This window comes from Ochotona curzoniae, unplaced genomic scaffold (assembly GCF_017591425.1).
Source record: "Ochotona curzoniae isolate NIBS_2020 unplaced genomic scaffold, NIBS_Ocur_1.0 contig_54, whole genome shotgun sequence".
NCBI classification, from domain to species: Eukaryota; Metazoa; Chordata; class Mammalia; order Lagomorpha; family Ochotonidae; genus Ochotona; species Ochotona curzoniae.
In genome coordinates this window covers 203,119-231,056 of record NW_024466464.1, presented here as the reverse complement: position 1 = coordinate 231,056, position 27,938 = coordinate 203,119, and the positions used below count along the sequence as shown (strand labels likewise).

General features: G+C 55.0%; 1 protein-coding gene across 2 annotated transcripts; it reads right to left on the bottom strand.

Annotated features, from left to right (window-relative positions):
• Window positions 1–6: 6 nt before the first annotated feature.
• Window positions 7–18,309, bottom strand: KDELR2 (KDEL endoplasmic reticulum protein retention receptor 2). Of its 2 annotated transcripts, XM_040989993.1 has the most exons (5): window positions 18,138–18,309; window positions 9,865–9,965; window positions 3,722–3,880; window positions 2,647–2,899; window positions 7–447 (listed from the first exon to the last, which is right to left on the bottom strand). In XM_040989993.1, the coding sequence occupies exons 1-5, from the start codon at window positions 18,226–18,228 to the stop codon at window positions 413–415; spliced, it is 639 nt and encodes a 212-aa protein (XP_040845927.1). In that variant the 5' UTR covers window positions 18,229–18,309; the 3' UTR covers window positions 7–412. The 2 variants fall into 2 exon arrangements, with proteins under 2 accessions (XP_040845927.1, XP_040845926.1); XM_040989992.1 differs by lacking the exon at window positions 2,647–2,899.
• Window positions 18,310–27,938: the final 9,629 nt, after the last annotated feature.

Below are 27,938 nucleotides of genomic sequence, written 5' to 3'. Positions count from 1 at the left end.
GCCAGGTGGAAGGATATGTTCTGTACCAACTGTCGGTGTCTAACTTCATTGTAGACACCAAGAATCAAAAATGTCAAAGAATTAAAAAAAAAAAAAAAGTTTGCACTTACTCCTCACAAAACCTTCACTTTTGGAACTATCCCAATTGAAGCTACACACTGAATTTATTAATACAGCATTAAGTTTCTTTGTGTAAAAAAATCTTTGTACATAGTAATAAAACAAGATAAGGCAAGATGCATTAAACAGAAGCCTCTGGCTCTTGTCCTCTGCGTCCTCGCGGAGCCACTGGTGACCACCTGCGACACGATGACCTTCCTGCCTTTCCGTCGCGAGCATCTTACGCCTGTGTTGCGGGAGGAGTTCTGTCCGAGCACCCTGAAGGACAGAGGCCGGCCATGGTCTTTGGCACTTAGGCTGGCAAGCTGAGCTTCTTTCCCTTGAGGACTGGAATGGAAAGAAAGCAACACGTCACTGCCGGCTCCCAGTGCCCCCTTCTCACTCCCCATGCCACCCGCAAGGCACCAGAAGCAATTTGCGTCTGACTGAATATGCCAATAAATTCATAACAGTTTTGTTGCTACGACTTATCCTACTCAATAAACATCAAAATACAATATACATGGAGATCTATGACATCCTGAATATTAAAAAAGATAAGCTACACGAGCGCTTCGGGCTGGTGCTGTGCTGCAGGGGCTGAGCTGCCACCAGCTCCCTGCGCATGTGTGGAGGACAGCCGGAGGGCTGGGCCCCACGCCCACTAGGCAGACCATCAAGAAAGCTCTGGTATCTTGGCTTGACCCTGCCCCAGTCCTGGCTACTGTGGCCATGTGGGTAGTAAACCTGAATGGAACATCCCTCTGTGCCTCTCTCACTCTTTCAAATAAATAAAGATATAGAGCACAGATTATTTATTTTTACTGGAAAGGTAGATTTACAGGGAGGAGACAGAGCCAAACATCTCCCATCCGCCCGTTTACTCCCCAAATGGCCACAAGGGCCACACTTCAGCCAATCCGAAGCCAGGAGCTTCTCTCCATCTCCCACATGCAGGTGCAGGGTCCCAAGCTCTGGACCATCTTCCACTTTCTCCAGGCCACAAGCAGGGAGCTGCATGGGAAGTTGAGCAGCCAGGACGTGAACCGGTGCCCACATAGGATCCAAGGCCTGCAGGATGAGGATTTAGCCACTAGTGCCCATATGGGATCCTGGAGCTTGCAGGGGAGGGTTACCACTGAGACACTGAGCCAGCCCGACATCAGATGCTTACCCGGGACTTGTGGCTCGACCCCAAGGACCCTGAGCCCCTAACCCGTGTGCACACATTTGTGTGAGGGTGTATAAACAGGCATTTTTCTCCTGAGCAGGGACCACAGCTCTCATTAGGTTTTTATAGAGTTCACTCATTCCACGTTCATACAAATGCAAAAAACTATACATGCAGAAGGATGTGGCTTAAAATCCTGGATATTTAAGCATAGGCGATGCATGCCTACGCACACAGAAGGGAACGCCTGCAGTCAGTTACTAAAATAAGAACTGTCTCTGCGTGGTAGGATTTAGGGGACTGTCTTAGAAATTGTTAGCTCTGTTTGAATTTTATATAATAAAATCTGCTATTTCAGGAAACTAAAGACTTACAAGAAAATAAGAGCCAACAGATCCTTAGGATGAAAGGACCAATAACCCTGACTCCCAACTCTTACAACTGCGACCAGCATCAGCCATTCCAGCCCCGACCCGGGAAGGCTCACCCAGCCCCGACCCGGGAACAGGCGGCAATACCGGCTCATCCAGCCCAGCCCTGACCCGGGAACAGGCGGCAGTACCGGCTCACCCAGCCCCGACCCGGGAACAGGCGGCAGAACCGGCTCACCCAGCCCAGCCCCGACCCGGGAACAGGCGGCAGTACCGGCTCACCCAGCCCCGACCCAACCCGGGAACAGGCGGCAGTGCCAGCTCACCCAGCCCTGACCCGGGAACAGGCGGCAGTGCCAGCTCACCCAGCCCCGACCCGGGAACAGGCGGCAATGCCAGCTCACCCAGCCCCGACCCGGGAAGAGGCGGCAGTGCCAGCTCACCCAGCCCCGACCTGGGAACAGGCGGCAGTGCCGGCTCACCCAGCCCAGCCCCGACCCGGGAACAGGCGGCAGTGCCGGCTTACCCAGCCCCGACCCAACCCGGGAACAGGCGGCAGTGCCAGCTCACCCAGCCCCGACCCAACCCGGGAACAGGCGGCAGTACCGGCTCACCCAGCCCAGCCCCGACCCGGGAACAGGCGGCAGTACCGGCTCACCCAGCCCCGACCCAACCTGGGAACAGGCGGCAGTGCCAGCTCACCCAGCCCCGACCCGGGAACAGGCGGCAGTGCCAGCTCACCCAGCCCAGCCCCGACCCGGGAAGGCTCACCCAGCCCCGACCCGGGAACAGGCGGCAGTACTGGCTCACCCAGCCCCGACCCGACCCGACCCGGGAAGGCTCACCCAGCCCCGACCCGGGAACAGGCGGCAGTACCGGCTCATCCAGCCCAGCCCCGACCCGGGAACAGGCGGCAGTGCCAGCTCACCCAGCCCCGACCCGGGAACAGGCGGCAGTACCAGCTCACCCAGCCCCGACCCGGGAACAGGCGGCAGTGCCCCGTACCTTTCGTAATGTACAGGTAGAAGAAGTCACAGTACAGGATGGTCTGGACCACGCCGGCCACCACCGCAATGAGATCAAAAAAGCCCTCGAAGTAGAAGCGCCAGATCCAGTTGACGAGATACAAAGCGCGGTAGAGGCCCAGGAAGAACAGGTAGTGTGTGGTGATGGTCTCCGCCTCGCCCGTCTTGCTGATCATGAAGAGCTGCGGCAGGATGGCCACCGACTCCAGGTAGATGGAGAAGGTCCAGAGGATCTGCACGGGGGGCGTGAGGTCAGAGGTCAGCAGGCATGTGGGGGGGCCTCCTGCCTCACTCCAGCGGTGCAGCCCGGCGACCCCACCCATCAAAGAAATTCAAGAGGGCCCAGCAGGGTAGCCTAGTGGCTAAAGTCCTCATCTTGCACATGCCAGGATCCCATACAGGCACAAGTTCATATTCTGGCTTCTCCACTTCCCATCCAGCTCCCTGCCTGTGGCCTGGGAAAGCAGTGGAGGACGGCCCAAAGTCTTGGGATCCTGCAATTGCATGGGAGACACAGAGGAAGCTTCAGATTGGCTCAGCTCCAGCCACTGCGCTCACTTGGGGAGTGAGTCATTGGATGGAAGATCTTCCTCTTTCTCTCCTCCTCTCTGTATATCTGACTTTTCAGTAAAAAATAAATCAGAAAGAAAGGAAAGGAAGGAAAGAAGGAAGGCAGGAAGAGAAAGGCAGGCAAGGAAAGGAGAGGGAGGGAAAGGGGGAGGGAGGGAGGCAGGAAGGAAGTCAGGAGGCAGAGCCCTGCCCAGCACACGTCCACCTCACGGGGTCTTCAGAACGTTGTCCCTTCAACACCTTACTCTTCCTGTACCAGCACCAGGCCCCACTCGTGCACGGTGCTGCCATCCGCACACAGGGTCCCAGTGGGGCCGGGGGGCAGGGGGACCACGTTCTGCAAACCCGAGGCCGCAGAGCCCAGTGTCCTGCAGCACAGTATCCGGCTGGTGGCGGCTGTGAGCACACAGCAGCACTGACAGAGTGGAGGCGGCAGCAGCACCTGCCCACGCAGAGCACCTGCCCACTGCAGCCTCGTGACCCACCTCAAGTGGAGAGAAGTCGTGATTGACCAGAAACGAGAGACCGCCCACAGGGACCACCAGGAACTCCACTCGGAAGGTGTCGTGGTTCCCGTCGTAGGTGGCTTTGAACTTCATGTAGATCAGGTACACGGTGGCGTAGGAGCAGGCGATGTAGATAAGCTGAGCGCGGAAGAGAAGACAGCTGGTGAGGACCGCAACGCCCGGCTCTGCCCGCAACGCGCGGCTCCGCCCGCAACGCCCGGCTCTGCCCGCAACGCCCGGCTCCGCCCGCAACGCCCGGCTCCGCCCGCAACGCCCGGCTCCGCCCACAACGCCCGGCTCCGCCCACAACGCCCGGCTCCGCCCGCAACGCCCGGCTCCGCCCGCAACGCCCGGCTCCGCCCGCAACGCCCGGCTCCGCCCGCAACGCCCGGCTCCGCTCCCTACACCACAAGCCAGACACGCAAGACTTTTCCTCTCAGCTTTTTATCCCCCAAAACACGAGTCAGTGCTGGCGGAGGATGCACAGTTCTCAGACCAGCACAATTGGGACACAGAAGGGTTTCACTGCTCCAAGAACCCCCACAAACCACTTCTTTCTACTTAAGCCTCAAACCGAGTCACGCCCGGCAATCACCATGTGAACTTTGTCCAGAGTTTTGTTTTTTTCCTCAATTACCACATAAACAGACCCACACAGCACGCTGCCTTTGGAGTTCAGCTGACAGTCAACCAAACCTGTTACGTGCATCCCCACTTGCCCAGAGGCTGGCATGGCTGGCATCTGGCCCAGGGGTAAGACGGCAGCTCCCAGACCCACATCCCACACTTGAGTGCCAGGGTTCGAGCCCGCTCCTGACTCCAGCTGACGGGCTGATGCAGGCCCTGGCAGGTAGCGCGGACGGCAAGGGGCTGGGTTCCTGTCATCCACGTGGGGGTCTGGCCTGGGTTCCCAGCTCCGGGACCAGGGCCCTGCAGGCATTTGGACAGTGAAGCAGTAAATGGGAGTGCAGTCTCTCAGACGTTCATAATCCGAGGGTTCGGTAGGGCAGCTCACTTGCTGCTTGGAATGCACGCCTCTCGCAGCAGAGGGCCAGGTGGAACTGCAGCTGGTCTCCTTCCGATCCAGCTTCCCATAGAGCACCTTGGGAGGTGGCGGATGGCTGCTTAACTACGTGGGTCCCTCCCACCCACATGGGACCCAGACTGGGATCTAGTCTCTGCCTTAACCCCAGTCAATGGGTTGCATGGCTGTAACGGGCACTTGGCAAGTGAACCAGCAGATGGAAGATTGCTCACTCTCTCTCTTTCTGCTTTCCAAATAAATCAATCTCATTTTAAAGTGTAATTGGTCTGGCAACAGGCTTGTGGTCAGGATCCCCATGACCCACGTGCAGTGAGTGGGCTCCACCCCAGGGCCAGCTCCTGACTCCCCAGAAACCTGCCACGGCAGACCCCAGGAAGCAGCAAGGTAACACCCACGAGGAACCCTAGACTGCATTCCTGGCTCCTGTCCCAGCCGGCCTCAACAGGCATCAGGGCATGACCAGTGCACGGACGCTCTCTTGCTCTGGCTCTGTGGTGGCGCAGCACACTACTCCTCAGTCTCCAGGGCTGGCATCCCATAGGGGTGCCGGTTTGTGTCCCGGCTGCTCCTCTTCCCATCCAGCTCCCTGCTTATGGCCTGGGAAGGCAGCAGACAATTGCTCAAGTTCTTGGGGCTCTGCACCTGTGTGAGCCACTGGGAAGAATCTCCTGACTTCAGACCAGCCCAGTTCTGGCCATTGCAGCCATTTGGGAAATGAACCAGCAGATGAAAGACCTTCTCCATTTCTCCTTCTTTCTCTGTAAAACCTACCTTTCAAGTAAAAGTATGTCTTAAAAAAAAGTATTAGTCAAAACCACACACCATCCAAGCCGTAAGCAACGGTCTAGGCTGCATTGTACCTAGGCAAGTGTTAACACTGCTGGGAGAAAAGCAGCCACTAGCTGGTGGGCATCCTGGCATGGTTAATGCCAAATGTGTTAACATACCACTGTACCAGCAAAGTTCAAAGTTGCTTATTCTTGGTTTGTTTTGTTTTTTCCCTGGGCCAGGACATGACACTTTGGCGCCCAGGCAGGGGAGCTACAGATTACCCAGGCAAGGGGCCCTAGCAGGTACTGGAATGGGAGTGTTGAGGGTGTTTGACAGGGGAGGAATGACTTCTGGGTGCTTCCACAGGCCACTGCATTCACAGGTAGCTGTGGGAGCTGAGAGAGAGTGTTTGAGGGGAGGGGAAATCGGAGGACACAGCTGGGGTCAGGCCAAGGCACCTGCCGAGTCAGAGACCTGGGCTGGGCTAAACAGAATCAGCCAGCCACCCACTGCACACCCAAAAGTTTGGGCTGCGGGTCATGCCTGGCTGGACTAGGCCACAGAACACACCCACAAGTGTGGGCTGGGCCACAGCAACTACCAGAACATGAGAGAGGTGGATCTTGGCGCAGATTCTATAGGGTACTCGTGGGCTAGCCTCTGTGGAATTCCAGCACCTAACAGCTTACACAGGGAGCTGGGAATGGTACTGGGTTGAGCCAGGCTGGACCACAGAACTGGACAGGAGCTGGGGGCTGGGAGGCCAGGCAGGGCCAGGCTGCAGCACCACCCGCATATGCAAAGGCTGAGACCGAGGGCAGACCATGCCAAGTAGGGCCACTGCACCTGCTGGCACACACGAGATCTGGGTCCAGGACTAGGCCTGGTAGGGAACTTGAATTCCATTGCTGGGCTGCAGCTCTCGCCGGGGAACACAAGAGCCGGGGCTGGGAGCAAGCCCAGGCAGGTGCAGCACCTGCTGGTATGCGTAAGAGCAAGGACAGAGTGTGAGCTGCACCTGGCTGGGCTAGGCTGCAAAACCAGCCAGTGAGAGCTGAGGCTGCAGACAGGCCACGCCAGGCTAAGCTGCAACATGCACAAGATTCAGGGCTGGGAACGGGCCTGTGGGTGAACCAGACTGGCTAGGCTGCAGCGCCCATCGGCATGTGTCTGGGCTGGGTCTGGAGAGCTGGGCCAGACTGGGCTGGGCTCCAGCACTTGCTGGCACTAATAAGAACTACACTGGGTGTGCAGGCTCTGCTGCTGCACCCACCAGGTCACGAGTCAGGTCACATGAGTCAGGTCTGGGGGTAGACCAAGGTGGCCTAGGCAACAGCGCCCACAGGTGAGAGCCTAAGGTGGACCTGTCAACCAAAAGACCTTGGAACGATTTTCTCAACCCAGGAGGCAGCAATACCAACAACTCCTCAGAGAATTATCAAAACCACTCCAGTAACATACTTCAAATACCGTTCCCCACACTGGGGTCTCCAAGACGTCATCAAAAAATCATACCCCATCCCCAGGTGCTACTGACAGCCAGGAGGGGCCCTCTCCCCATCCTCCCTGTGCACGCAGGAAAGCACATACACACATACACATCTGCCCCACTCACCTTCCTCCATACATGACCCTGCCCACCCTAATCAGAGGTCCATACGGGCATGTATCCCTCTCAACTATATAAACACTATTAGGGCCCGGCATGGTAGCCTAGCGGCTAAAGTCCTCACCTTGAACAAACCAAGATCCCATATGGGTGCTGGTTCTAATCCCAGTGGCCCCACTTCTCATTCAGCTCCCTGCTTGCTGCCTGGGAAAGCACTGGAGGTCCCTGGGAACGCTTGGGACCCTGCACTTGTGAGGGAGACCTGAAGAGGATCTGGGATCCTGGCTTTGGATGAGCACAGCCCTGGCCATTGCAGCTGCTTGGGGAGTGAATCATCGGACAGAAGATCCTCCTCTCTGTCTCTCCTCCTACCTGTATATCTGCCTTTCCAATAAAAATAAACAAATCTTTTTAAAAAAAGCTATTAAAAAATTTAAAAAATTTTTAAAGAAAAATAAATATCAAAAACACACACACACATCAAAGAACCGTCACTGTTTAAACATAAAAACCCAAGGAACCTAGGCCTCATGTGAGGGTAGTTCCTGCCATGACAATGCATGTACCCAGGCACAGCACTGGCAAGTGCCCACAGCTGCAGCGTGCATCTGCCCCGACTCCCCGACAGACCTCAGGCAGGACCAGCCTGCGGCCAGCTCAAGTCCATCACGGCCACTGAAGAGTGGCTGCCTCTCTCTGCTCCTGTCCTGCACCTGGCAGGCCACGCAGGGCGAGCCAGGTACATGCCCTCTGCCTCTTGCTTCTCTTTCAGCATGACCATGCCAGCCAAGGTTCCCAAGAGCAAGGGATGCCAGCAGGGTCAGCAGGATGCCGTTCTGAAGTGAGCTCACTGCTTCCTGAGGACTGGGTCCCCATCACTGCAGGGATTCCAGGCACGTCAAAGTGAAACCCACGGACCGCACAGCCCTGGGTCTCGGACCTCGGCCTGCTAAAGCACTTCTAAGCTGGGGATACGGCACAGCAGTTCAGACACGGCTTGTGATGCACACACTGGGTTCAAGGTGCTGCTCCATCTTTCTTTCTTTCAAGATTTTTTTTTTTATTGTAAAGATTAACAGATAGGAGAGACAGAAAGAAAGCTCTTCCATTCGTTGGTTCACACCATAAATGTCACAATGGCCGGAGCTGAGCTGATCCAAAGCCAGGAGCCAGGAGCCTCTTCCAGATCTCCCATGCAGGTGCAGGGTCCCAAGGCTTTGCACTGTCTTCTACTGTTTTCCTAGGCAACAGGCCGGGAGCTGGATGGGAAGTGGGACAGCCGGGACATGAACCAGCGTCCATTTGGGATGCCTGTGCTTGTAGACAGAGGGTTAGCCAGCTGAGCCATTGCACCAACCCCACCAGCTTCACTGCTGACTCCCTTAATGTGCACCCTGGGGGCAGCAGGTGGTGCTCACGTGGGCCTCTGCTGCCCCCTGGGACACGCTTATTGAGCTCCTGGCTCCCAGAATTGGCCTAACCAGCACATGGAAAATCCTCTCTCAAATAAAATGTATGTATATAATTTTGCTTTTGAGGTTAGCGTCATGGTATAGCAAGTTAAGCTGCCTACAGTACAGCACCCCACATGGGCTCCACTAGCTGCTCTACTTCCTATCCAGCTTCCTGCTAATGGCCTGGGAAAGCAGTGGAGGGATGGCCCAGGTCTTTGGGTCCCTGAACCCCACAGGAAGTTCCTGGCCCCTTGACTATTGTGGCCATTTGGAGAATAAACCTAGTGGATAGAAGATTTCTCTCTCTGTAAATCTGACTTCAAATAAATAAAAATAAATCTTTAAACATCCAAATCAGTAGGCTTCCATTTAAGCCTGACTTCCCAGTATGTGTTAATAACGAAGCTCCTGGCTCATCATGGGTGGAAGCAATGAGTGATGGAGATGAGACCTTCCCAGCTCCCCTAACTGCCGCCATCGCCCAGGGCTCTGACGGCCGACTCGCCCACCAGCCTGGAAGACCCAGGCTTGTGTTCCAGCATCGCCTCACTGCCCACTTCCACCGCAGCTCAGAGCTCAAGCTCAATGACCCCAGGCAGACACGGGCCACCCTGCCCGGCACCTCCTGGGCAGGCTCTGCAGCACCACTGTCAACAAGGCGTCGTGTGGAAACATTTCACATTTTCCCAGCCATACCTCTGCTTCCATGGGAATTAGGAGAATTTTAAGGAAGACACCAGGGTGTCATGGATACTACTGCTTAGGGGAAGTTAGCACTTAATCAGTAAGTAAAATATGGTTGATGTGATATACACGTCCCCAAAGCATACAAGCAGACATTTAAGAGAAAGAAGAAGCCCACACAGTGTGGCACACAGCTGAACAGCGAGCTGCAGCAACGCGGCCTGGGCCACCCCGCGCTGGGCGCACGCGCTGGACCACTCCCACAGCCTCTTCCTGACAAGCTTTGCAGAGCTGCGGAAGACCTCGCGTGCTTGAGGAACCCAAACGAACACTGGCAAATTCAATGTACTGTAGCGTATCCTGTCCCAAGCTCAAACTGAACCATAACTGTACCACTTATGGTAACTCTCAAATATTGCTGCTGAAATATCCGCAGACTGCAAACCTGGGCTAACTCGTCAACTGTTTGGAAAGCGGCTGCCCCTATCGACCGAGCTCCCAGACCCGGGTGAGGCGGTCTGCCAGCGCAACACACACCGCGTCGGGTGCTGTGCCATACCTTCATAGATGTGTTATAGAGGGAGATAAACGAAGTAAAAAGGTCCAGGTAGCGGGTTGTGAAGACCAGTGCAAACAGAAGCTGGCTCTTCCCAGAGATACCTAAAGAAACAAAAGATACGCGTTAGCGAAGCAGGGGGAGCCCACAAATGGCTGCGGACCTCTGCTGACCTGGGGGTGCCGAAGGACCCCAGGCCAGGCTCCCAGACCCCCCCGTGCAAGAATCAACAAAAGCTTTCCCTTGCCTTCAGCGCCCCGAGCACACCCCACGGGAGGTCTCAGAACTTTTCTTTCACAATGACTGTGAAACGACTCCATCACACCGCTTCCAACACACAAAGCTGCGGACGACGTCGGATTCCTCAGGAAGTCTTCCATCAGGCCACGAGCGTGCAGCGAGTCTCTTGGGCAGCAGCTCGTCCCGTGACTGCCGCGCCTCAGAGCTGTGACGGGACTCTGCCTTCAGCTCCCTCTCCGTGCTACAAGGGGAGCGTGTGGCTGACACGTCCCCAGTACCAGTGCACTCACTCAAGCTAAACAGACTCCATCCTGCCAAATATCAACTTCGAGGGCCGAAGGAGGGGGACGAGCAGGACGTCTGGTCTGTGTAGCCTCTGCCCTAGTAAGGGAGAACATTTTCCCATCAAGGTTCCAAAGGAGAAAGTGAAGGGAGTACTCCTTGGACAAAGTCCAGGGCGGCCCAGGCGGGGTCTGGGGGAGGTCCTAGTCACAGCCCCGCTGCGCCCTCCAACACAGAGAACAGACCCTGATGCCAAGGGGCCATCACAGCGGCACTCTGGGAAGCAGGAAATCACGCCTTCCATTTCAGGATCCCCACACTAAAGCCTGGGACCCTCACCCGGCTTCCCTCGGCCCCAAAGGTGGCCTCTGGAACAGGCTCCCGCAGTGCTCTCCGCTCCTTCAGCAGGCACCTAAGGCGGAAAACCAGCACTCCTGCCCGCTGCCAGCCTCAGCTCGTTACAGTACAAAAATACCCAAATGAGCCAGCCTCCGCCTTTCCTGCCCCCCAAGTCCCACTGGACGCGGAGCTCTCAGAAGGCAGGCTGCACTTCCATCCACCCGAGGAACGGAGGGGAACTCCAGCACCAGTGGCCGGCTCTCATCCTGTGCTATCTAGGAGAGCCCTCTAAACGTCCAATCCTGCAGACACAGGCCTGTGCGGCGGAGTCCCCGAGTGCCCCCGGCAAGCTGAGGCGGCCTCACAGCGAGCGCTCCCCCTCCTCCCTGGCCAGGATGCACAGGCAGGCCGGATCCCCACCAGGACAGAGGGTAAGGGGGGTGGGGCCATCTGCCCCAGCTCAGCGGCTGCAGTCTCCACAGGAAAGGTGCTCAGTAGGGTGTGCGTCCAGGACTCACCGTAAATGCGTCTGACACTGACATCGCAACACTAACGTGCTAAACCATCTGTAGTAAGGGTGTAACTAGCTAAATGGGAATCAATCATCAAACTGGACATCACTCTTGCCTTCCATTAGGCCAAATGAAGTTCAATAAAAGTCCACAACTACATACTTAGCGTGTGCTGCTTCAGATCAGGGTGGGGAGCCCTTCTGCCAAGGGCCACTGCGTATTTACAACAGCATTCTGGACCGTACTACCAACTTAAGAATTAGCCTGGAGGCAGAATGGTGGCAGGCTATCCTCCACCTGGCCGCCTATACAGCTGCTTAAGGCCTGGGGAAGCAGCGGACGACTCTTGGAGGCCTTGGGACCCTGCACCTGCTTGGGACACCCACAAGAATCTCCCGGCTCCCAGCTTCAGATCAGCTCAGCTCTGCCCAGTGCAGCCCCTTGGGGAGTTAACAAGATGACAGAAGACCTTCTATCTCTCCTTCCCTCTCCATAAAATCTGCCTTTCAAATAACAGTAACTCATTTTTTAAAATTTAGTCTGCTGGGCCTGACCCATGGCCTAGCGGCTAAAGTCCTCGCCTTGAACGTGCCGGGATCCCATATGAGCGCTGGTTCTAATCCCGCTGCTCCACTTCCCATCCAGCTCCCTGCTTGTGGCCTGGGAAAGCAGTAGAGGACGGCCCAAAGCCTTGGGACCCTATAGCCGCATGGGAGACCCAGGAAAGGATTATCTGGGCTCCTGGCTTCAGATCAGCACAGCACTAGCCGCTGCAGTCACTTGGGAAGTGAATCATCAGACAGAAGATATTTTTATCTCTCCTCCTCTCTGTATATCTGACTTTGTAATAAAAATGAATAAATTTTAAAAAAATGTTTAGTCTGCTGTAAATCTACTGACTTTTTCACGTCCCACCTTGGTTTCCTCAGCAGGGTCAGACAATATGATTCTGTGGACTTAATGTGGCTTGGGGGCCCAACGTTCTCCACCCATACCATGGGTACTGTGGGTCGGAAGTTCCATTTCTTATATTCCTTTTGCTTTATAGAACTACTCCATCCTCAGCCTAACAAAAAAAGGTCCTGAACTCACACCACCCTGCTAAGCACAGGGATACAACCTTGCACTGCAGGTCAGGCCTCGAACAGACCCAGGCCCAGCCCCCCACCCCGCGGCTGTGTCAGAGGGCACGGGCTTCTCCCAGAGCCCATCCCTTGCCTCTGGAATCAACAACCTGACACTCAGCCTCCTCCTGGGAGCAGACTCAGGGCACTGGAAGCCATGGGCTCAAGCCCGCGGGCCGGCGGGAAGCCTGCTCCCTTACACATCAAGCTTCTCCCCTCCCCTTCTGCATTTGTCAGACAAATTATACTAATTTTGTGGGTGTGCAGGAGAAAAAGTTAAAATGCTTTATTCTGTCACTGTAAATGCTTCATTAGAATAGCTCTTTCACTACTTACTATCCTCATTTCCTCCTCCTTTTCAAAGAAATCTGTGATAATTACTTCATTAAAAATTCCACTGGTGGGGCCCAGCGGCATGGCCTAGTGGCTAAAGTCCTTGCCTTGAACGCGCCGGGATCCCATATGGGCGCCAGTTCTAATCCTGGCTGCTCCACTTCCCATCCAGCTCCCTGCCTGTGGCCTGAAAAAAGCAGTCGAGGACGGCCCAAAGCCTTGGGACCCTGCACCCACGTGGGAAACCTGGAAAAAGTTCCTGGCTCCTGGCTTCAGTTCGGCATAGCATCGGCCATTGCGCTCATTTGGAGAGTGAATCATCGGACGGAAGATCTTTCTCTCTGTCTCTCCTCCTCTCTGTATATCTGACTTTCCAATAAATAAACACATCTTAAAAAAAAAAATTGCACTGGTGGCACTGGCGCCATAGCTCAACAGACCAATCCTCAACCTGCACGCACTGCCATCTCATATGGACACTGGTTCGTATCCCAGCTGCTCCACTTCCCATCCAGCTCCCTGCTTGCAGCCTGGGAAAGCAGTGGAGGATGGCTCAAGTCCATGGGACCCTGCATCCACATGGGAGACCTGGAAGAAGCTTGTGGCTTTGGATCAGCTCAGCACTGGCTGTTTAGGGGACAAGCCAGCAGATGAAAGATCTTCCTCTGTCTCTCATAAACCATTAAAGGACTGGGCTAAAATATACAGAATAAGGTATGAAAAGGCCTTTTTCGATATCACATTTTAACTTTAGGCTTTCCATTTTGTACTAAAGATATTGTTTACTTAAAAGGCAGAGTGACCGAGAAATGTTCTGTCTGCTGGCCCCAGCACTGGGCCATGTCCTGTTACAAGGACCCCAGCACTGGGCTATGTTCTGCTGCTGACCCCAGCGCTGGGCCATGTCCTGTTGCAAGGACCCCAGCGCTGGGCCATGTCCTGTTGCAAGGACCCCAGCGCTGGGCCATGTCCTGTTGCAAGGACCCCAGCGCTGGGCCATGTCCTGTTGCAAGGACCCCAGCGCTGGGCCATGTCCTGTTGCAAGGACCCCAGCGCTGGGCCATGTCCTGTTGCAAGGACCCCAGCACTGGGCCATGTCCTGTTGCAAGGACCCCAGCACTGGGCCACGTCCTGCTGCTGACCCCAGCACTGGGCCATGTCCTGTTGCAAGGACCCCAACACTGGGCCATGTCCTGTTGCAAGGACCCCAGCACTGGGCCATGTCCTGCTGCTTTCCCAGCCCATTAGCAGGGAGCTGGAATAGAAGTGGGAGAACAAATACAAGCTGACACCCACACACGGGATACCAGCAATGCAAGCAACAGCCTTTAAAAAATTTTTATTTTTGTCGCACGGATGCAGGGTCCCAAGGCTTCAGGCTGTCCTCCACCTTCCCAGGCCACAATCAGGGAGCTGGATGGGAAGTGGAGCAGCTGGGACACAAACCTGCACCCATTTGGGATCACGGTGAATGCAAAGCAAGGATTTAGTCACTAGGAAACTGTGCCAGGCCCCAGATAGCATCTTAAACCACTGGCCCCCAAGCTTTCTCTAAGTCTCTTCTTCACACGTTTGTGTGTACACCCACATCATGCTTACCCCTACGAAGGAGCCAGCCTTCCACTTTACTCTCTAGCCAGTGTTTGGGACTTCCTCAAGTGCAACACACACAGTACACCTACAGTTTGTTCACACACTGACAATATGTAGCTCAGCTTAGAATCACCTCCATCAAAACGGAGACATTATGCAGTAGTCAAAACAAATTTAAAGATTTATTTATTTTTATTTGAAACGCAGATTTACAGAGAAGGACAGACAGAAAGATCTTCCATCCGCTGGTTCATGCCACCAAACGGGTGCAGTGGCTGGAACTGAGCTGGTCTGAAGCCAGGAGCCTCTTGCGGTTCTCCCACGTGGGCAGTGGCCTAAGGACTTGGGACTGTCCTTCACTGCTCTCCTAGGCCACAGCCAGGGAGCTGGATGGGAAGTGGAGCCGCTGGGACACGGATCAGCCCTCAAATGGGATGCTGGCTCTTGAAGGCGGAAGATTCGCCTGTTGAGCCACAGCACCAGACCGCTACAAAAGTTTTAAACAAAAATGTTTAACTTCCTAGAATCACCAAGATAAGGCAAAACATTTTCTAAATGACCAATTGTATTAGATCTTATTAGAGATCTGTTTTTTTTTTTAAAGGAAAAAAATTATTTATTTACTTGCAAGGCAGAGCAGGGGAGTGAATGGGTGTGGGTGGGGGGAACCATCTTCCACCCTCCGGTTCACACCCCTAGGTTGGGTCACTGAAGCCGGGAGCCGCCCTGTGGGTGGCAGCCAGGCCACCTTGTGCCACCTTCCCAGGACACTGCAGTGGTGCTCTGACAGGGGATGCTGATGTGGGAAGTAGCAGTTTAACCCACAGCACCACAATACCAGCCCCAAGGCATAACGTTTCAAATTGTGATAAACGCTGCCAAATTTTCCCTAGAAAGCCTAGGCCAATTCACAGACCCACTACCAGCCGGCGCCCTTCTCACACCCCACTCCCCACCTCCTTCCAACACAGCGGGCAAACAGCGCGCACTGCCCCTCTCACGCCCGAGCAGCTGCCCCTTGGGGCCGGGTGTTCCCCCACGCCTGGTCGGCTTCTGTTAATTCTCCTGAGAGCTGCCAACTTTGCCCACTTGATACCAGCTGTTCTTTACATGTGAATACTTGATTACGGCAGCAATCTTACAGGTGACAATTTTGCTCTGAGACTGAGGCCTGGGAGAAATGACACACTGACTGGGAGAGCCGTGCCATTCGCCTCCTCGTCCACACCCACGGGCTGGACACACGTGCAGGCCAGCTCCCGCAGCCTCAGCCACTCCTCGTGGGACAGGGCAGCTGCCCTGGGATCCTTCTTGCCACGTGGCACCAGGCGGAGGAGGTCCTGCCCCTGCGCTAGACCCTTCCCTGGTACATTCTCTGGCACCTCCCACCACTGGCTAAGCTGCAGCTTCCTCTGCCTTGCGCGCAGTGGGTGGCCCATCCACCCTGGAGAGCTGGGATTACCCAGGAGAGGTGACAGCAAAGGAAGGAGGTGGCAGCTGCTACAAAGGAATGTCATGTGAAAATCTCTCTAGGATCCTTGGCTGACTGACCAGAGATGAGGTGTTCTCCACCTACTTCCAGAACATCTGTGGTCTGCCGTGCACGCAGGGGCAGCCCGTAAGACGAGAAGGTTGCAGGCTACTGAATGACGGCTAACCATCATCCCAGTGGGTAGGGGTCACCCCTGAGTAAACTCCTGGGCTGCAGGGAAGTTTAGGTGGGAGCCCTCTGCTCTCCCGAGGTTCTCTGGGCCGGAGTTTAGGACGGTCACAGTGACAAGTTCATCATGCTGCGGGTCAAGAGGCCAGGCCAGCCCTCCAGGAAACTCAGTGCCAGCACCCTCACAGAGACACGACCCAGACCCCAGACGGACAGCTATCTGAGAAACTCGGATCAAATTCTTACTCTCTCAACAGTTTCCAGACAGCTTTGTAATTCAGGACGGAAAAACAAAGTGGCTGGCCCCGCGCAGCCTTTGGCTCTGAAGAAGCGAGGCTGGCGATGGTGCCCGTTAAGAAACCAGGAGAAGCACGCAGCAGCAAGGAACTTCCGGAGCCTGGCACGCCCAGGCTCACCGGCCAACGGCCCCAACTCACCGCCGTCTCTCCCTCTCTTAGCCTGTTAGCTGAAATGTCTGCTCTTCGCTTTAGTGCTCTGAAATCTCCCAGGTGGAAATCACCAATGTCTGGAAACTTCCATTTCTCCTTGTGCCTCAAGGTCCCCTGAGGGGTCCCAGTTCCCAAGCCAGGGGCACTGAATTCTCGCAACCACACAACTTTGGGGGACACCCCATATCAGACCAGGAGATGGAGAAACAGAGCAAGGAGGATGAGACAGACAGGTTTCCCTGACAGTGAACCTGAAGCTGAACAACACTTGGAAAGACTGATAACAAGTGCTCCTTCTGCAAAACCCTGAGCTGTCAATTACTGCTGGCTCCAGCACCTAGGTCCCTGCTTCAGCACCGACACCCTCAGTTCACCCTAAGGCCCTTCAATCCACCCAGAAGCCCTTCACTGGCCACTGGGTACATGGCCAGGGTGTGAGCCTCCGACGTCCCTGTCACACACGTGGACTTTGTAACACCGGTCTGGGTGGCCGAAGGTCAGCCCCGGCTTTGCTAACTTCCTGGATCCTGGAAGGCTGCTCCACTCCCCTACATTCCTGGGAGCAAGGTGGAGCCGGAGACTGAAGATGAGGCGCAGGAGACGCTTCGAGAAGTCAGACAGGTGGAAGGAAGCCCAGCTACCCTGCAGCCCTTTCAGACTTGTTCCTGAAAAAACTGAGTTCATCCCAAGTGGTTTAGTGTCCACTGAGGCTGCAACAGGAAACTCTAGTGCAACGGTAGGTGGGGCTTTTTAAGAAACAGCAATTTGAGGCAGGCAGGGCTAGCGAAATGCAATAAAATAAAATTAAATAAATAAAAGAAGAAATACTAGGGGCCTGAAAAATTTTGCTCCCAGCCTCGCTTGTATGAAATGCGCCCTCTTTGGAGGGGAGGAGGGAGGGCGGCCCGGGGCCAGCTCGCTGATGACGTGGACACCAGGAACCGCAGGAGACCACGGGGGACCGCAGCGGCCCCCGGCGCCACCAGCAAACTGGACACTTGCACAAAACCGCATGCAATGGCGCCAAGAAACGCACTTTCTTAAAAAAAAAAAAAAAGGTTCCTCTTCTCCTTGCAAAGCGTCCACCTGGCGGGTGTGACTCTTAAAACTAAGGACGAGGCCTCATGCCGTCAGCACAGACTTCTTCGGGAGTCCAGGCCTGGCCACCCCCCTACACACAGCACACACACACCCCAACCCGGGCGGTCCCCACCTCCCCACGCTGGCCCGGCTGCCACGTCAGGCAAAGGAGAGTGCGCGCGAGCCGGGCGCGGGCCTCCGCTCACCGTCCATTGATTCGCGCGTGGGGAGCCGTGCACCCCCCGCCACCCGGACCCCGCCCCTTCATCGGGGCCAGCCGGACACTCTCACCTCCCAACTTTTCAGACCAGACAGGGCTCTCCCCTCCCCAAACCCACACACACACACACACACACACACACACCCTCCCCAACGTGCGGTGCGGCCAGCGCCTCTCCAGGGACCCTCCCCACCCCAACCACTGTCCGACGGCTCCGGGTGTCGCGGGGCACCCACCCCGCCGCCGTGCACTGCGACACCCCGGCCCGGCCCGGAGGGCACCCCGAGAGGGTGTCTGAGCGGGGTCTGTGTGTGAGTGTGTGTCCGGCCAGCGCAGGCAGGGCACGGCCGAGGTGGACGACGCGGGTCCTTGCCTCTGCCGGCCCGTCCGGCCCGCGCGCGCGCGCCCCGCCGTCTTCCCCCCCACCCCGTCTCCCAACCTCACCGGCGCAGGAGCGCGTCTTCCAGATCTTGAGCAACAGAATGACGATGGCCGCCAGGTGGGACAAGTCCCCGGTCAGCCGGAATATGTTCATGGCGGCGGCGGCGGCGGCGGCGGCGCCCGAGAGGAAGCGGCGAAGATGGCGAGAGCAGGCGCGACGTGGCCGGGGGACGTGGCCGAACTGCCGGCGCGCGCGCGGGGCAGCCTGGGAGAGCCGCCGCCAGGCCCCGCCCCCGGGACCGCCCCCTTCGGAGCCGGGCCCCGCCCCTCGCCTGCCAGCCATTTCCTCTGGTTGCTGAAGCGACACTCCCCTCGGGAGGCTTGGTGATGGTTTATTTCTCTTTTTTTATCCCCTCTCTCCGTCCAGTAAGCCTCAGAGCTTTGCAGGCTTCTTGCATGAAAAAGTCTAAGGGAAAGTTAAAAAAAAAAAAAAGAATAGCTCTCTTCCGGGTGCCACAACCGCGGCCCTGCCCAGGAGCCTAGACTGGGATTGGCAAAGGGCCTTGCCATTGCCTGGTGTCCCACCAGATGCACCCTGGTGGGTAACCGTCACTAGGACTTGCGCAGACAGGTCACCTCCACATTGACCTTGACCCAGCCCACCCTGCAGCTACACCGCCACGGGCTTCAGTCCCTACCCTGGCACCACACGATTGCCACAGGGGACAGCAGGACACACCTGCAGACTGGCTCTCTGCCTGCCTCAAGGAGCACAGTGGCTCAACTGGCTAATTCCCAACCTGCACTGCTGGCAACCCATATGGGCTCTGGTTCTAATCCTGGCTGCTCCACTTCCCATCCAGCTCCCTGCCTGTGGCCTGGGAAAGCAGTGGAGGACGGCCCAAAGCCTTTGAGACCCTGTATCTGTGTGGAAGAGTTTGAGGATCTCAGCTCCCGCCATTGCGGCCACTAGGGAAGTGAACCAGCGGATAGAGCATCTCTCCCTCTGTCTCTCCTTCTCTCTACAGATCTGCCTTTTCCAGTAATAAATAAATAAATAAAAATGAATCTCTTTAAAATGCCTAAAAAATAAAACTTGAAATAGCTCTGCCGATGGGAGGCAGTTAGCATTGACCTGCGCCTGCTGGGAACACTGTCAACAGGTGGAGTCCAGAGCTGTCTGGGTGCTGAGCAGCGTGAGCAGGTCTGGTGCCCTACATTCTGGCAGAGGGCACAGGATGCGTTGACAAGCCAAGCAACGCCAACACACGCTGGAGAAAGGCCTCAAACTCAGACTCTGTCTTGGAGCTCCCAAAGAAAGCCACCCGCCCAGCCAGCTGCCCTCCCAGGTCCCTGAAAGCCGCCCGCCCAGCCAGCCCCTTGGCTGCATGCTGCCCTCCCAGGTCCCAGAAACCTCTGGAATGCGGACTACCACATTTCACAGCACAACCCTGCCTGGACTGACAGTCGACAAGTGCAAACACAGAAGGGAGCAATAGCTTCCCAAGGGTGACAAGTAACTGTCAGTCCTGTGAAACTATCCTGCAAGAGCGTGGGTGATGAAATGCAAAGCCACTTTCAGATGTCAAAACAGAGATGGGCAGGTGTCTGGTCTGGATGTCTTCCTGTCTCCCAGCATCACCGTGAATTGGTGCAGTTCTATCACTCTGCTGTTCGAAACAATACATCATTTTCTTTCCATGGAGATTACCAACAGACTCTCACAACAGGAATTTTCCAACTAAAAACAAACAAAAAATGTACTAATGAGGCCAGTGTGGTGGCACAGTGGGTTAAGGCAAAGCTTGCAATGCTGCCAGCATGCATATCATAGTGAAGGTTCGAATCCCGGCTACTCTGCTTCGGATCCATCTCCTTGCTAATGTGCCTGGAAAACAACAAAGAAGCCCAAATACTTGCGCTCTTGTCACTCTCCTGGGAGAAGCAGACGGAATTCCAGGCTTCTGGTTGTAGCATGGCCTATTCCCAGCTGTTTTTTCCATTTGGAGCGTGAACCAGCAGGTAGAAGATCTCTCTGTCTCTCCCTCTCTCTGTGTAATTCTGCCTTTCAAATAAATAAAACTTCTTAGGTATATATTTTCGTAACTTTCCAGGAAACTTTCAAGCTCAAATGTTGTCACTCTGGGTCTGGCATGATAACCTAGTGGCTAAATTCTTGCCTTGCACCCACCGGGATCCCATGTGGCTGCTCCACTTCCCATCCAGCTCCGTTTGTGGCCTGGGAAAGCAGTAAGGACAGCCCAAGGCCTTGGGACCCTGCACCCGTGTGGGAGACCCAGAGAAGAAGCTCCTGGCTCCTAGCTTTGGACCAGCTCGTCTCCAGCCACTTGGGGAGTGAAGCCACAGACAGAAGACCTTTCTACTGTAAATCTACCTTTCCAATAAACAATAATAAATCTTAAAAAAAAAAAAAAAGCTGTAGTCACTTTGCACAATTAACAGACCTGTAGCCCCTCTGTCTGTGATTTTAGTTAGTTTCAGGGTGACCACAGTTGGTGCTGGCTCACTGCGTAGGCCTTGTCTTCCTGTGACCAAAGCACCTGTTGGTCCTAGGTGACTGCTCAGATGAAAGAATCTTTCCACCCAGAAACCAGAACCAGCAGCCAGCCCTACACAGTCCCCACACGTCTTGGCAGCTGGGGTGTCCCCTGAAGATGACAGGTGACACAAATATTTGCTTTAAATGCCAGTCCAGGGGCCCCAGCAGCGTGGCCTAGCGGCTGGGGTCCTCACCTTGAACGCGCCAGGATCCTATATGGGCGCCAGTTCTAATCCCGGCTGCTCCACTTCCCTTCCAGCTCCCTGCTTGTGGCCTGGGAAAGCAGTTGAGGACACCCCAAAGCCCTGGGACCCTGTGCCCGTGTGGGAGACCCGGAAGAGGTTCCCGGTTCCTGGCTTCAGATCAGCACAGCACCGGCCATTGCGCCCACTTGGGTAGTGAATCATCGGATGGAAGATCTTCCTCTCTGTCTCTCCTCCTCTTTGTACATCTAACTTTGTAATAAAAAAATAAATAAATCTTTAAAAAAAATAAAATAGGGCCTGGCAGCGTGGCCTAGCGGCTAAAGTCTTCGCCTTGAACAGACCGGGATCCCATATGGGCGCCGGTTCTAATCCCGGCAGCTCCACTTCCCATCCAGCTCCCTGCTTGTGGCCTGGGAAAGCAGCAGAGGATGGCCCAAAGCCTTGGGACTCTGCACCCATGTGGGATACCTGGAAGAGGTTCCTGGATCCTGGCTCCGGATCGGCATAGCATCGGCTGTTGCGCTCGACGGAAAATCTTCCTCTCTGTCTCTCCTCCTCTCTGTATATCTGACTTTCCAATAAAAATTTTAAAGAAAGAAAATCTTTAATTAAAAAAAAAAACAAAGAAAGAAAATAAATGCCACCTCGGAGCTGTTTTCTCAGGACATTTTTCTTTATTGTTTTAAGATTTTATTTAATTTTTTTTCCTTGGAAAGGTAGATATACAGAAAAAGGAGAGACAGAGATAAAGATTTTCCATCTGCTGATTCATTCCCCAAATTGCATCAATGGCCGAAGCTCAGCTGCTCCGAAGCCAGCAGCCAGGAGCTTCTTCCATGTGTCTCACGCAGGTGCAGGGTCCCACGGGGCCTCCTCTACTGCTTTCCGAGATCACAAGCAGGGAACCGGAGGAAGCAGAGAAGCTAGGACACAAACTGGTGCCCACATGGATGCAAGGCAAGAATGCAGGCTACCGTGCCACTAGGCTAGCATGCCAGGCTGTTTCTCAGGAAATATTTTTTTTTTAGATTTATTTTTATTATTATTTTTTTTATTGGAAAGGTGGATATACAGAGAGGAGAGACAGACAGGAAGATCTTCCATCCGATGATTCACTCCCCAAGTGAGCGCAACGGCCGAGGCTATGCCGATCTGAAGCCAGGAGCCTCTTCCGGGTCTCCCACACGGGTGCAGGGTCCCAAAGCCTTGGGCCGTCCTCGACTGCTTTCCCAGGCCACAGGCAGGGAGCTGGAAGGGAAGCGGGGCTGCCGGGATTAGAACTGGCGCCCATATGGGATCCTGGGCGTGCAAGGCGAGGACCCCAACCACTGCGCCACCGCGCCGGGCCCCAGGAAATATTTTTTAAAAAGACATATTTATTTTTATTGCAAAGTCAGATAATAGAGAGAGGAGAGACAGAGAGACTTTCCATCCAAGGATTCACTCCCCAAGTGACTGCAATGACTGGTGCTGTGCCGATCCCAAGCAAGGAACTTCCTCCAGGTCTCCCATGCAGGTGCAGGGTCCCAAGGCTTTGGGTCATCCTCGACTGCTTTCCTAGGCCACAAGCAGGGAGCTGGATGGGAAGTGGAGCTGCCAGGATTAGAACCAGCGCCCATATGGGATCCCAGTGCATTCAGGGTGAGGACTTTAGCGGCTAAGCCAGCATGCCAAGCTGGGGACATTTTTTAAATAAATAAATATTAATTAAGTAATTAATTAGAAAGCCTAAAATGTGCTACAACTGTTGCTTCAGCAGGGACAGCCTCGCCTGGGAAGGACCTGCAGGTGCTGGCAGAAGGTAACGCTGCCTGCAACTCTGATGGCCAACCGTTATTTGCTACAAATCTACTTGCCATTAAAAACAAGATTCCTCTCCTCTCTGTATCTCTGACTTTGCAATAAATAAATAAAATCTTTAAAAAAAAAAGGGGGGGGGGCCCGGAGGCGTGGCCTAGTGGCTAAAGTCCTCACCTTGAACACACCAGGATCCTATATGGGTGCAGGTTCTAATCCTGGCTGCTCCACTTCCCACCCAGCTCCCTGCCTGTGGCCTGGGAAAGCAGTCAAGGATGGCCCAACGCCTTGGGACCCTGCGCCCGTGTGGGAGACCCGGAAGAGGCTCCTGGCTCCTGGCTTCAGATCGACATAGCATCGGCCGTTGCTCTCACTTGGTGAGTGAATGCTTGGATGGAAGATCTTCCTCTCTGTCTCTCTTCCTCTCTGTATATCTGACTTTCCAATAAATAAATAAAATATTTAAAATAAAAAAAAGATTCCTGATAGAATCGTGTTTTTTTAAATTAATTAATTTTTTTTCCAGAAAGGCAGATATACAGTGAGGAAAGACAGATCTTCCATCCACTGGTTTGCTCCCCAACAACAGTCAGCTCTGAGCTGATCCGAAGCCAGGAGCCAGGAGCCTCTTCTGGGTCTCCCATGCAGTTGCAGTGTCCCAAGGCTTTGGCCTGTCCTCCACTGCTTTCCCAGGTCACAAGCAGGGAGCTGGATGGGAAGCAGAGCAGCCAGAACATGAACTGACACCCATATGGGATCCCAGCCACTAGGCTACTTTTTTTAAGATCTGTTGATTTATTTTTATTGAAAGTGCGTATATACAGAGAGGAGGAGAGACAGAGGAAAAGCTCTTCCACCTGATGATTCACTCCCCAAGTGGCCACAACGGCTGCAGCCGAGCTAAAGCCGCGAGCAGAGACCCAAACACTTGAGCCATTGCCTGCTGCCTCCCGGGCCGCACACTAGCAAGAAGTTGGAATGGAGAATGGATCCAGAACTTGAAGCAGGCCTTGGAGACGATGTGGGCGTTTAAGCCCAACGCGAACCCCTACGCCCACCCCAAGGCATGTTCTTGAGCAACATGGTAGCCCGCTAGTTGGATGCTATCCAATGTGATTTAATGGGCAATTATTGAGCGCTCGGGGTATGCAGAAGCAGCCAGCAGCCAGGCCTGGGAATCGGGCTAGAGGCAGGGTTATCAGAGCCTGAACCCTGGGCATGCATAAATTTGCCAAGGGAGGATAAACAGTGCTCAGTGCTGCAAAAAGGTCAAGCGAGATAAGGACAAACAAGCTCCGCCGGGACTTCCTCTCAGTGCCACAGCAGGTGCAGGGCAACGGCAGGCTGTGTATGGGCCGCAGGGTGGCAGAGGTGGCACATGTGGGGCACTGACAGCCAGGCTCTGCAGCTGCCGGAGACAGGGCAGAGTACACAGGAGAAGCAACGAGCTGGAGGAGAGTCACGGTCACTCGCCCCTGGACAGGCAGGCAGGTGTCTAACCCAGGTGCGGGATTAGCTCCGAATGGGAGGAGTGCTGAGCGAGGGCGGGGCTGGGGCAGCAGCACAGAATCCTGCAGGTGTGTGTGTATGAGGGTAGGGGGTTTCCTGATGGAAGCGTTTCAGGCCCTGCAAGCGGGGGAGTGTTACCGATCTCACTGTGCACTAAACTCACACAGTGGCACCGAAGAACACAGGCGCACCAATTGTGCACGGGACAATGCAGGCGCACTGAGGCCCTGTGGCTAAGCCCTCGTCCAACAGGACCCAAAGACTCCAGACACACAGGTGCAAGGAAAGACCCACCCCAAGGGGTGAGAGTAAAAGTGTGCCCTCGGGAGAAACCAGACCTAGCCTTTGCAGCCAGGGGAAAATAAAGGTCTGCCCTTAGAGCTATCCGGTCAGGGTGGTGTCTCCCTACAGCAAGCCCCAGCAGGAGCTGAGTGGCAGCCATGGCCTTAGAAGGTAGATATAGGAAAAAGGGAGGTGAGTATTGAGGCTCCCGGTGAGCCCGCTGGCGGGGAGGACCTGCGCATGAGTGAGAGCAGCTTCCAGCTCCTGGCTCTGCTAACCCAAGCCCTGGGAAGCACTGCTGATGACGGCTCAATGACCTGGGTCCCCGACACCCACAGAGGAAGCCCAGATTGAGGGCCTTGTTCCTGGCTTTAGCCACAGCCAGAATCTGGGGACATGACCCAGCAGTAAAGAGCCGTCTCCCATTGTCTCTGTCTCGCAAATAAAGCGAGGAGAGGGCAGCCCCAAAGTCATTACATGAAGCAAGACACAGAAGGTGTTGCTACTCCGGAACGGGCTTTGGGTTTCCACAGACCCAAGGTTTAAACTTCAAGCCACAAAACTTTTCTAAGTTTCCAACTTTTATTTGTAAAAAGGGAAGTAACAAAACTAGCTGGGGGGGGGGGGGCGGGATGGGGGTGGGAATGATGTGTAAAACTCTCAGGGCACCTCATGGTGAACACGAACTGATGTTGTTTGGAAAGGGGCCACGGGACGAGGTTATGGGGTTTCGTTAGCAGCGTTGGGAGATGAGTCATCTCCCGGTACGTGCGCCTGCCTCCCGTTCATCTCATGCTGAGGAACTGGGGACATGGGGCACCCACTGATTCCTGTTTAGGACTCCGCACCTGTACTGGGGTACAACACAGGAACCCCAGAGGGGCTGTCCCGAGATGTTTGCTGCCGACAGCACCACAGCCAGCACAAAGCAGTCAGCAGGTGAGTGGATATGCTTACGCCTGAAGTGAGCTCACGGAGCCTGTGTGAAAAAGACCGAGTGTCTACAAGCGGCGGTTCTCAGGCGACAAGAGCCAGAGGTCCATTCCGACCAGACTAGGCCAAGAAATGGAGAATAAAGTTACTCAAAAAGGAGATCTGTCGGCTCAGACGCTGACATGGGCCAGGGCCTGCGACAGGTCATCGCACCCTAAGCCTGCAGTGCCCGCTTCCCTTGTGAATGAGGGTTCGTGTCACGGCTACTCCACTTCTCTTGTAGCTCTTGCTAACGGCCTGGGAAGGCAGTGGAGGACGGCCCAAGTGCTTGGGACGCTGTCACCCCACGTGGGAGACTCTGCTGGCTTCTAGGTTGAGCCTGGCCCAATCCCAGGTCATTGTGGCTATCTGGAGAGCGAACCAACGGATGGCCAACCTCTCTGTCTCTGCTTCTCTCTGCCTTTTAAATAATAATAATAAAAAAAATCTAAAAAGAAACTGACAAGTCCTAATGTCTGTTTCCAGAGATGTGAGCGTTAACCCTGTCTTCTCCGGGCTATTGGCGGCTTCTCCGGGGGCCTGGGGGGGAGACCCTGCCTGGGACTGCCTGGCAGAAAGCGGGGGCTCCTTTCTCCAACTGCCCCGTGCGAGGCTTGGTTTGACTCTGAACCACCCAGGCGGAGTTAGAGGCCCTCCTGACCCAACGAGCACAGCTCCCGGGCCTGGGGACGGGAGCAGGATAATTCCCCAGAGGAGGGAAAACCAGGACCTTCCCCAAGCACAGGGGTGAGCCTGGTTGCTAGGCAGGCACAAATGACAGCCGTGTGTCAGGTAAGTCATGGTGACAGGTAAAAGAAGCATGTCACCTGTGGGATACATGGTGGGGACACAAGCCAGACTCAAGCAGAACCAGTCACTGGTGATGTTAAGTGTGTTAGGATACATGCTAGTATGTCTAGCCAAGGGGACATGGCAAAAATCGCCCTCGTTCCGCTGCTGTCCTTGACGGGGCCTTGAGGCCAGCGTGGTGGTGCAGCACAGTAAGCCCCCTTGTGCAACATTAGCACCCTGTTTGTCCCCGTCGTCCCACTTCTGACCCAACTCCCTGCTAGTGTGCCAGGGGAAGCGGCAGAAGATGGCCCAAGTGTTTGGCCTCCTGTCAGCCATGTGGAAACCCTGGAGGGAGGTTCAGGTTCCTAGATTTATCCTGGTCCAGTTCTGGCCACTGCGGCCGTTTAGGGGAGTGAACCAGCAGGTGCAAGATCTGTCTCCCTCTGTCACTCTGCTTTCCAAATAAACATATATATATATATCTATATATATTTTTTTTTTTAGGGTAAATCCAGCTGGTTTCCCTTCCATGACAATCAGGCCCTGTCACTTGCTCTGGTAACAGGACATGCTGGGAAGGATGGCGCACAGTTCAGAATTTCAGCCCCCAGGGGAGAACAGCTTTGTTCTTCTGGGTACTGGCCATTATCATGGGAACAACCAGGCTACGTGGGCACAGGAGGAGAGCCCATGAGAAGCTACTCTGGCTTTCCCAGCTAATACCGCAGGGTGGGAGAGAGAGGGAGAGTGCCTCTGCAGGGGAGCAAGGATGCCTTGTGCTTGAGTGGGCTGTCCAAGTCCAGCTCAAACCGGAACTGTCCAGGTGGTCTATAAACTTCCGGCAGCCATTGGGTTCTGGGGGATAGTTTCTCACATGGCAAGCCACAGGATGGAGGAAACCCAGCCAGAGAGAGCTTGTCTTGACGAACTGCTCCTGGTGGGAGTGGCACTGGTCCCCCACCCCGCCCCGTGGGGAGGTGCGTTTTTAACTTGCAGGAATATGTCCCATGTGCTTGCTGGGCCCGGGGGTCACACCCGCCAAAGCTGATCATGTCTATAGGTCTTAGGCCCTCATCCGGGGATTCCAAGTGATCTTTGATGTGCTTTCCAGACACAGCAGGAGGAACTATGGGAGCAATGCATCCTGCAGGCCAGACCTCCTTCAGATACTTCTACACCGAGCAGGGAAGAGAGAGAGACCAGGAAGTACTGAACAGATTCCCAAGCCTGCCTGGGTTCCTGTTGGTCACTTGATTGTAGCAGGAGGGACAGGATTCGAGACATAGGTTGAAAAGCACTTGGGACTTCTCTGGGCACAAAGTTAAGGGGCAACATCCCAATGGAAGGAAGCCACCTGATGTGGGAATCTACTGACAGAGGCATGAAAGCAACCACACCCTCCCCCTCTGCACAGCTGTTCCTGTGTCCAGGTAACCCCTCGCTGACACCCAGACAAGCATGCGGCAGAAGCCCACGTGTGTCCCAGACTGTGCCATCTGCGCCCAGACCTGCCCTGCCCACATGACCTGCAGGAAGGAAAGGCGGCATCTCCCTGCACCCCCCGCCCTTGGCCATGGTGGCTTCTCCAACCGGATGTGGCTGCCTCTGGACTGCATCTGAGTTTGTCTGCTGCATTCAAGACCTCAAGTCCCCAGAGAGCCAGGAGAGGTGGGCAGTGGGGAACAAGCCAGGCAGGGCTGTTGGGGCCTCTGCTCCCCAGGGAGTCTGCACTTCACCCTGGGAGGG

What these genes read in the sequence shown, in the direction of transcription:
- KDELR2 (XM_040989992.1), bottom strand. Translation starts at nt 18,228, where the DNA reads ATGAACATATTCCGGCTGACCGGGGACTTGTCCCACCTGGCGGCCATC. An exon ending in GAAGACGCGCTCCTGCGCCG is followed by an intron (nt 9,966 to 18,137) that starts GTGAGGTTGGGA and finishes TTGTTTCTTTAG; the next exon opens with GTATCTCTGGGAAGAGCCAG. An exon ending in ACGACTTCTCTCCACTTGAG is followed by an intron (nt 448 to 3,721) that starts GTGGGTCACGAG and finishes TTTCCATTCCAG; the next exon opens with TCCTCAAGGGAAAGAAGCTC.